The sequence below is a fragment of the Camelus ferus genome, chromosome 27 (genome assembly GCF_009834535.1).
Source record: "Camelus ferus isolate YT-003-E chromosome 27, BCGSAC_Cfer_1.0, whole genome shotgun sequence".
NCBI classification, from domain to species: Eukaryota; Metazoa; Chordata; class Mammalia; order Artiodactyla; family Camelidae; genus Camelus; species Camelus ferus.
The window spans coordinates 11,081,348-11,091,707 of NC_045722.1; the positions used below are offsets into that span (position 1 = coordinate 11,081,348).

The following is a 10,360-nucleotide window of genomic DNA, read 5'->3' on the forward strand; positions in this document are numbered from 1 at the left end:
ATGAGTGGACAGAAATAGTTTACTGCAAATTAAAGTGTCTTTTGCAAAGTTTATGGATACTGAATTTATACATACTATGCTATATGACCATATTCTGTTCTTCTTAATTTGGAAAGAGATCTTAAAATTGAACCCAAGTAATGTAATACCTGTCAAAATGAATTGAATGAGTTATCAGATCACTAATCATCATCTATTCATTAAATAAGCCTTTATCAAGAACCTTTTCAAACAATAAGTTCATACTGTATAGCACAGGGAACTATATTCAGTATCTTATCACCTATGGTAAAAGAGAATATGAAAACGAATATATATGTGTTCATGTATGACTGAAGCATTGTGCTGTACACCAGAAACTGACACAACATAGTAAATTGACTATACTTCAACAAAAATATATATATACCAAAAAAAAAAAAAAAAAAAGAAAGTGCCAGGCACTGGAGATAGACGATATACAGCCCCTGTTCCCAAGGGGCTTACTATCTACTTGGCATAATAGGATTTTTTTTGTTTTGGTGGGAGGTTATTAGGGTTTATTTACTTTGTAACGGAGGTACTTGGGATTGAACCCAGGACCTCGTGCATGCTAGGCATGCACTCTATCACTGAGCTATGCCCTCCCCTGAAAAAAATTTTTAAATGTGGTTAAGCGTTAAATAAAGCCTCGTTTGGATACAAGCATGCACACCCCCACTCCTATGCTTTCTTTTTCTCTCCCAAAGGTAGACTTTATGGAAACGGAAAATTCCAGCAGTGTGAAAAAACAAAAAGCTTTAGTGGCCAAGGTATCTCAGAGGGAAGAGATGGTTAAGAAATGTCTTGGAGAACTTACAGAAGTCTGCAAATCTCTGGGGAAAGTTTTCGGTGTGCATTACTTTAACATTTTTAACACTGTCACGCTTAAGAAGCTTGCAGGTATGTGTGAGTCTCCCTGTTGTGCGGCATAAATTAATAGGCCCAAAGTTAATCTTTCTGAGGAACTTTTAAAACCAATGCATAAGTAGATCTCGGTCTTTTTCATCTCTGAATTGAAAGCTCAGAGAAACAGTTTAAACTTATCCTTGAGATAAAATATATTCTTTAAGATACACACAGTACTGTGTTATTCAGACATACGGTATAATTTTAATTTTCTACCTCAGTCTAGCGCTGCCTTTTAGGATATGGGTAACTGTAATCCCTAACAGCAGGTGTCACCTAATGATTTTGTGTGCATTGTTTGCCTGCCTTAGGACGTTTAACTGTGTTGTGTATACACATCTTTGCAATGTGGAGCTAAGTTCCTTAGGAAAAATATTATGTTCTAAGTATTTTGTGATAAATGCCTGCTGACCTGAGTTACTTCCTTGGCCCCAGATATCTCAGCCCGGAATTCTAATAGTAAAGTCCCTGGAAAATAAGCTGGTCACATAGTTGACTGACTAGTAGACGTCACCTTCCATGCTGTTCTTTCAGAAAAGCTCATAATCATCACCTTCTCCCTCCTCCATTCCCCTTCCTGCCACCACAGGTCTTTACAGTATTTCATCAACTCTAAGACGCCATCCATTTTAAGACACTGTTACCTTATAGACTGTTGAGAAAGGAAAAAATTCTGCTAATTAAGCTATGACACAGTGCTTTTATTGAAAGAAAAATTGTTTTTTACTTTATTTAGATTTTTATCACATTTAACTCTGTATATATAGAAAATGCATATAATGAAAGCAAACTGATTTAGGTGCTAGTAAAAATTCACATTCAAAGCCTGACTCTTCTGAATCATTTTTTGACTCAATTGTCCACGTCTTTGTTTTCCCTCGTGTGATCAGGAATGTCAGTGGTGCAGCCTTTTCTGCGTGTTCCATTATTTTCTTCGTGTCCCACTATTTTAATCAAAACTCCTGTCTCCCATTCTGATTTGACAGTGATGTTTTCTTGATGGTACCAGAAAGTGCCCATGGAAGGGTACACATCTCTCAGTAGCACAAATGTAACAGTGCTGCATCCACTTGGGGTGTCTTGTTTTTTGGGGCATACCCAGCACTTGGTTGTTGCTTGCAAGAAACTATGAAATTGTCCTCTCCTCCAGGACAAATACTTACTTTATTATGCCAAATTTATTCTCCATTTTACACATTTCTAAGCTTTTCTGCATTCACTAGCACTTTTTCCATATTGATCGCAGTCTAGTCTTTCTGAAGACACTTCATGTGACAGTTAAACTCAGCACGTGAGGAACCAGCACGGCAGTAGCACTGTGGACTTGCCGGCAGTACTAATTTCTCACGTGCACAGGCAGTGACGACCACTATACACCTGCCATTTGGCCGTCAGCACATCTTGACCTCAGGAATGCCACAACACGAAAAAGTGTGTATCTTAGAATCAGTGAAATGCAGTATTTTGTGTCTAGGCTGTTAGTGTAATTTCCTAACTAGTCTCCTCAACTCCAGATATGAACATGGTATATACATTTTAATCTTCCAAGTACTCTGGTATAACACCACCAGCTCTCCAGATAAAGGACAAATGTCCTCAGGGACCTGCATGTCTACTTGTCTCTCCTCTTCCTCTAAACCTCTCCATAAACCTTCTGGTCTATCCCACAGCTCTGTTCTTTTCCTCTAAACACAAAAATGATGTGAGAATCACAGATTTGAAAGCCACCCTTTGCTCAAGTCAAATATGGGGATTATTACTCCCTCATTCCCCACAGCCAGTGAGTCGATCAGTCATGCCGACCCAGCCTCCAAAACATGTCCGAGTCTCTTCTCTTTGTCCCTGCCGCTCCCTGCAAGTTCACCACACCTTCGCTTGCTCCTGCAGTGCCTTCCGCCAGGCTTCGGTTCCAGCTCTTTCCTTTATAATCTGTTGTCCGTACAGCACCCAGAGTGATCTTTAAAATGACTGGCTTGTCTAGCTGTAAGACTGATGTGCCTTCTCTGTGCAGAGGACTCTCACCGGCCTACTTGTTAAGGTCTGAAGACTTGCCTCCCCCCACATGCAGAAAGACTGGATCAAGAACAGGTTTGGGGTTGGGGGAAGAAAGGATTCAGTTGTGGCCAAGTCTGGAGTGCAGGGGAGAAGTCAGAGCTGGAAATACGAACGTGGGCATTCCCTGCAAACAGAAGGATCACCATTCTTCCAGCTCGACAAGTCATCATTGTGAGAACAGTAGGCCAGAGCTGAGTCTGGTTAACCCTGGGGCGCCCTGCACAGGCACCCCGACTCCGCTTCTCCCCGCATGTCCTCTGCTCTCTCTCGTTCTCTGCCCTGGCTTCATGCACCTTTGCTGCTGGAGCTGGATGATGGGCTCCTGCCCTCTGGGCCTCTCTGTGCCTCTGTTGGCACCAACTGCCTTTTAGAAAATTGGCCCATGTACCAAGTGCTCTGCAGTTAGTTGGCACTTAACACACATGTGCTGAATGGGTGAATGAGCATAAATTCAGTGGGTTTTCTATGGGTGGTAATTTAAATTTCTAATTTTATGCCCATGCACAGAATCTTTATCTTCCGATCCTGAGGTTTTGCTTCAAATTGATGGTGTTACTGAAGACAAACTGGAAAAATATGGTGCAGAAGTGATTCCAATATTGCAGAAATACTCTCAGTGGACATTGCCAGGTTCAGTATACAGCCAAATATTTGTTTTCTGAAAGCCTGTTTTAACGTTAGGTGATGCATCTCACTGGATTAGAATTATTTGCTTTTTGGGTTGTGTTAAGGCTTCTACACCTTGTCATACTGGCGTCCAGTGCTCGGAGCAGACCCAGTGGTGTGCCAGGCTCCTCCTTCAGGACATTGGTGCTTAGGCTCCTCTTGGGGATGCCATTTACTGAATTTGCCAGTAAGACTCACAGGAGGACTTTTGGGCCCAGGAGTTGCTAGTTCTGTTATGGCAAGTGCCTGAGGAACCTGGAGTCCTGGGTGCAGATTGCAGATCTGCCACCATCTCCATATGATCCCTATCCAGCCACAAGTAACCTCTTTGTGCTTCAGTTTCCTTATCTGAGGAAGGAACATGTTATCTGACAAAAATGTCTAAAGATAAAGATTAAGAGTGGAGTTTAAATGTTTTGGAAAAATGAACATGTAATTGGAACGCTAGAGAATCTTATTGTTATTAGCCATTGAAAGAGTCCACCCAAGTGAGTGCATCGTTAGTGGATGTTCCCAAAGGTTACGGGAGGCCTGTCATGTGGCACCTCTAATTACAAAGCTCGTCACTGAGCTGCAGCACACGTGGACGGGGGGCAAATCAAGCACAAAGATGTTATTGCGGGAGACGTGACAAGTGCAAGAGCCTTGTGCCCTCCTCCAGCGGTTGCCATGCAGACCAGCCAGGGGGATATTCTCCTGTTTCTATACGGGACGCTGGGAGGGGGCCTTCTCAAGGCTGAGGGAGATGGTAGCAGGATGAGAAGTGAGTAAGTGTACATTTCAGATTCCCTCTCTCCGTGATCGTTTTTTATCCATTGACAAAATGCTTCAGAGTCAGGTTTTTGTTAATTCCTCTGTATGGTAATTATTCCATAAAAGCCTTGACCTCTTAGTGGGAACTTAACACTTGTTTAGTATAGTAACTTGTTTGGAAGGGGATTTTGCCCACGTAAGACAGGGCTGCTTTCGTGAAACAGCCCAGGGTGTGGTCATGATCGCTCCCACTTTTTGAGGGAGAGACACTGAGCCAAGAGCTTTGCCTATTTTGTGTCAGTCAGTCCTCATAACACCCATTTTAAAAGTAAAAATGGGTGAGGCCTTTTTATTTCCCCGAAGTCCCACAGCGGGGATAGCAGCACTCTTCACCCGAGCTGCACTCCCCCCAAGCCTCCCGCCACATGCCCTTCCTGCCAAGCAGGAGGGGAACCAGACCAGCCAGGAAATGTCTTCAGAAAATGAAGACCTCATCACTGTTGACATAGGAAGATTTCATGCTTTGGGGGGGCCTCGCATTGCAAGTATCTATGAAAACTATCCTCTTCTTTGCAGACGTATGCTTTCCTAGTTTCTTGCATAGTATGTGAAATGTTCACAACCATTATGCAAAGTGTAAAATGTGGTCTAGAATTTTCTGACACTCATTTACTAAGTAAACCATCATTCAAAGATGAGGTGCAGAACATAGTTATGTTTTCCTTATATTGGGCTTATTTTTTGAGCACGTGTAAAATGATAAATAAAATTGTCTATTATTTAGCACTGTAAACTTTTCAAAGAGCTTAACAGGTTAACTGCCCAAACAATAACAGGGGCGCAGGCTCCAGAGTGTCAGCTAATAAATCTGACATCTCTGGTTAAGTTAAAGAGCATCACACATTTTCTTAATGAATTCTGATCCCCATTCTTTAAAAACAAATTGCCATTGACCACTTTGGGGCTTTGTGAAATAAAAAAAAGAAGTGCTCAGTTCTTGTGGAATTGTTGACTGCACGTGGCAGGATTCACCAGGAAGTAGCTAGGTAGCAGCTGAACTGCTCCCCTGTATCGAATATCCCCTGAAAGACGGTAACAACACTTGGACGAGCACAGCAGCACTGGTAAATGTCTGCATTGTCCATTTGTAGCTGACAGTTCCCCCCAGAGAAGCCCCTCCAGCAGCAGAGGCACTGGGAGAAACGCCCCTGAGGAGTGGGACAAGGATGCGCCTGTATCTTCCCACTACTTTGCAAATAAACCCAAAAATGAAAGAAAGAGGAAAAGGATGCCAGCCTCCCAAAGGTCTAAGAGGAGGAAAACTGGTTTCGGGGTTTCCAAGACAAAAGGGTAAGTTCTGCCACCTTTTCTGCATCGTAGGGTAGATGGGAGAAGGGCACAGAAGTACCACTGCGCTGGTTGGCTTTGAAGCATTTATTAAAATAAGCCATTGTTAAATGTTGCCTCTGCAGTTCATGGAGTGAGGATTAAGGTTTGATCCAAAACAAAAACATTTGTTTCAGATTTTTAAAATATCTACTCCTAAGTGTGATTATCACCAAAGCTTTCTAGTTTGCAAAAACGTCTCTAATTTTGACCTTACCTTAGGGGAAAAAGAACTTTTTTTGGACAGTTAAGAGACTTAAGAGACTTTTCCACCTAAAATGCTGTAAATCATATAAACAAAGGGGTTTGTTTCCTCATCGCTCTTATGATTCCATCAGCACTTGCCACACTGCTTCTATTGCCACAGAATCTGCAGGGCCTCCACGTGGAAGCCCCGCACACCCCCTGCCGTTCAGTAACACCTGGGAGAGCCAGCCTCCCAAGCTTTGCAGGGTAGCAGAGAAGAGGCCACAACAGGAGACCCAAAAGGTCATTCGAGCCCCGCCATCTTCCATTTCCCCCATCGGCCCGGCCTCCAGGCTGGGACATGTCTGCTTTGGGGTGCTATCGGCTCATCAGGTCCTGATGATGAGCTGGGCAGTGTTCTTACTTCGTAATTGCACTGCTCCTGCAGCCCCTTCTTCCTGTCTCCTGCAAGGACATCCTCTGCCCTCGCCTGGCAGGTAAGACCTAGCAGGACCGTGACCATCCTGTCAGTCTGGAGAATGTGGCCCCAGGTATCTGCATATCGTAGCAAATGCTTATAGGAGAAGGGAAGCAGGTCCTCAGTAAACTTGAGCAAGCTGTTGTGTTTTTCTTTTGCAGTTTTTCTACCTCTTCCTTCTGGGTAATAAAAACCAAAAACTGAGTAGGGGAAGAGAAAGGAAATCAAATGTTACCAAACTGTCATTTTCTTGTTAAGTCCATAAACAAACATCTTATATGTGCTAATCCTTCTGTCAGGGTACAGAAATTAAAGGCATTAGGAAATACTAGTTTAATTTTGTGGGTTTTAATTTAAACTTTTTTTAAAAAACCAGTTCACCCATTTATCCTACACACCATCCCAACCCTGCCTCTTGCAACCACCAATCTATTCTCTGTATCTGTGAACTTGATTTAAGTGTGTGTGTGTGTGTGTGTGTATGTATATATATATATATTTAGATTCCACATATAATAGAGATCATACAGTATTTGTCTTTCTGTGTATGACTTATTTCACTTACCATAATGCCCTCAGGTTCCATCCACATTGTCGCAAATGGCAAGATTTCACTCATTTTTACAGCTAAATAATAATTTTTGTGGTTTTTAGTGTGCAAGTGACCAGCAGATACTCTTCAGTGGGGACATTTCTTATGTTTTTCATTTATTCCCCCATTTTGAGAAATATTCATCTCCTCAGGAGTTCAGGCAGAGTAGGAGACCTTAAAAGGCCTCTAGTCCACTGTGATGAGGAAGCTGAGGCCTGGCCTGGGGAGAGCTTGTGAGCCTGGTCCCAGGCTCCCAGGTGGGACTGGACACTGGCTCACCCACGCCTGCCCGGAGCACTTTCACGGCTACACATCATCCAGGAAGATTCCTGAAAAAACGATCAAATCATATCTCAGTGTTCCTTGCCATTGGCTCCCGTATTCAATTTTCACAGCTTTTGTTTACAAGAGGGAAGCACTTTGCCCTGTGGCCTAGAGCCTAATCTAGTAAGTGGTAAAACTCACACTTGTCCAATAGCCAGTACCAGTTCTTTTGCTGGTTGTTAATTAGCCAGTGTATTTATGTGGGATTCCTTCCTAATCCCTACTGGCCAAAATCAGTAAACTGCGTCACTTTGCTGCACCGTGCAGCAGCCTGTGTCTGTGCTGCATTCTCCTGGGCTCCACGGAACCACTCTGCAGGGTGGTTTCCCGCGTGTCCAGGCCGCTCACCTGGCCGAGCGTCTCTGCGCAGCCAGAGTAAATGTGGCTCTCTGCCAGCGCCCTTACCTCTCCACCCTCGCCTCAGAGCTTTACATCTTCAGAATAACACACAATGAACCAGTTGTGTTCTGGGCTCTGAGTGGGAGTAAAATGGATGGCTCTGGTGAAATGGAGGCTGCTGTTGGCAGATTCATTCTGTAAATCAACATAAACAGCAGGTTTTCGCTTGGGGCTTAATTTCTCAGCAGGAAATCAGCATAGGGAAATTTAAGGCTGCTTGTCTGTGGGTTTAGCAGATCTTTGCCTGTTCTGCAGGAAAACTGCCCTCGAGCAAGAGTTTTAGAATGTTGAAAAACCACTCTTCACCCACCCCCACCAAAATGTCATTACCAGACTGGTGGCCCTGATACCCTGGCCCCTAAACTCAGAGATGGGAGGCCACTGGCATGCCCTGATGCCAGGGAATATTAACACTGGGCAGGAATTCAGCCTGGTTACAAAACGGTGGGAAATATTCTTTTAGGGAAAGGCTTCTATAGAGAATGTTGCCTGCTGTTTTCCTTTATCCTTGTAAACATGCTGGCCCTATGATTTTTCTTTTCTTTTTTTTTTTTTTTTTTTTACAGTTTATTTAAGGGGAGGAAAAAAGCTGTTATCTTCAGATCAGAGAGGGAAGAGAGGTGCTGGAAGGACTTTGTAATAGGCTGTGGCAGGGACTTCTCGGCAGCGAGTGGGAGGTGAGAGCGGGACAGGCGAGCAAGCCGCTGGCATTGAGGCCCTGATGGAGATGTGCCAGCCCCGAGCTACTCTGGGGCCCCCGGGGAACCACATCTGCAGCTTCCCCCTGGGCGGGCCGGCCTGGAGGAGGCTTGCTCTGCTCCGCCCCATCTCCACCCACCCACAAAGCTACCTCCTCTGGACTATGCCAGCACAGTAATTCCACTGTGTCTATTGTCTGGGCGTTGGGGCCTTAACAAGGTATTCTTACTTCCTTTCTGTGGTCAGAGTAGAGGGGAATGTGGATCTCAGCTCTGTTGTCTGGAGGGAGGGGTGGAAGGGAGAGGTCTGATTATAGGCTGTGAGAGGGTGGACAGAAGGCACAGGAGGTCGGTCCCAAGTCACAGAATCCTTGACGTTGTAGGAAGACAAATTTAGGACAAATTTGTGTAAAAGGAAGCTGTCTATTCCTTAAATTGTAAAGGAAACTTACCTCACCCAGGGCCTTTATAGGCAGAAAATGCAGACACCAAGGAAAAACATGGATAATACAGCTCCGTGCCGGTCAAGAGAAAGAAGACTGTTCACTTCGGGTTTTATTTGACATTTTAATTTTCTTTTCTTTGTCACATTTTAGGGGGTCCAGCACATGCAGAAGAATATCTTCTAAAACTAAATCCTCCAACATATTTGGACCCAGTTCAGCTTTGCATGGTTCTCAAGCGGCATCAGGAGCCAATAGAAAATTGGGGATTATGGCTCCACCAAAGCCTATAAATAGACCGTTTCTTAAGCCTTCATATGCATTTGTATAACAACCAGATCTCAATGTACATAGATCTTTCTTGTTTGTCAGCATCTGACCATCTGTGAATATAAAGCTGTTAGTTGTGTTATACCATTTGTAATTTTTACCCATATCTATTAATATTTAAATAAATGCTTGGGGTGACAGTTCTTATTTTTAAAATAAATCTTTTCTTTTAAATAAGCATGATTTGCTGCCACTGCAAGCGTTGTGGCCGGTGTTTCTCAGAACGCCTGAAGCAGCAGCTGAATCATCTCAGTCAGACAAATTCTAAGCACAACATGAAACACAGAAGCCAAAGGAAAAGACACGCATAGGGCAGTGTGAAAGTGTAAAACCTTTTGTAGAAAATGACCTAAACAAAATTAAAAGATAAATGACAGAGAAAAAAGGGGAAAAAAAAACCTGACAAAAGATTAATATCCATAATATACAAAGAGTACCTATAAATTATTAACAAAAAAATTGCCCAGTAGAAAAATGAACAAAGGATGTGAATAGGCTGTTCTCAGAAGAGGAAATGCAAACGACCCACAAATATGTGAAAAATGCTAAACCTCCCTCATTAAAAATAAGAATTAGAACAACAAGATGCCATTTTTCTGCCTGTCAAATTGTCGGCACTGGATGATATCCCAGATCTGGGGTCAACAGAGAAGGGTCAGACATTCTCTTGTGAGAATATTTTGAATGCTGGTGTCGTCTGTTAGTATCAGGGAAGCCTTACTTTTCAAGATCCTCCATTAATAGGCTGATAGGCCAGAAAGTCTTACATTGGGATTTTGGCACCTCTTTTCAGAGTTCCAGTACCCTGTGTTTGGAGCCATCTTTTCTTAGCTGGGACGTACCCTTGGTGACTCACCTGTTTGGTGTCCCGCTTCTCTCCTTGACCTCCATCAAGAGGGTTGAGCTGAGGAGGCCCTGCCTGGGCCAAAGGTGTTGAAGACAGAGTTGACTGGAAGGCTTGTGGGCTCAGCCTGGAGACTCTGCAGGGGGAGGCCCTGGACCCACCCCGGGGCCCGTCCTCGGAGCAGCACGCCTCAACCACCACCTGGGGCTTTGGCTCCTTTGTTTAATGGAGGAGACCGGCCAGACAGGAGTCTGCTGAGGGCTGCTGTGCACTGTTACC

The 10,360-nt window shown here is 43.9% G+C and overlaps 1 protein-coding gene across 3 annotated transcripts in view; it reads left to right on the forward strand.

Moving 5' to 3' along the window:
• BLM (BLM RecQ like helicase) overlaps nt 1-9,393 on the forward strand; it is a 65,281-nt gene extending 55,888 nt beyond the window's left edge. For 2 of the 3 annotated variants that reach the window (XM_006192599.3, XM_032468897.1), the window contains 4 exons: nt 729-921; nt 3,490-3,612; nt 5,553-5,751; nt 9,061-9,393. In XM_006192599.3, the coding sequence (XP_006192661.2) occupies nt 729-921; nt 3,490-3,612; nt 5,553-5,751; nt 9,061-9,238 (693 nt within the window). In that variant the 3' untranslated portion in view covers nt 9,239-9,393. The remainder of the gene's footprint in view (nt 1-728; nt 922-3,489; nt 3,613-5,552; nt 5,752-9,060) is intronic. The other variant, XM_014565970.2, reaches the window with a different exon arrangement.
• Nucleotides 9,394-10,360: the final 967 nt, after the last annotated feature.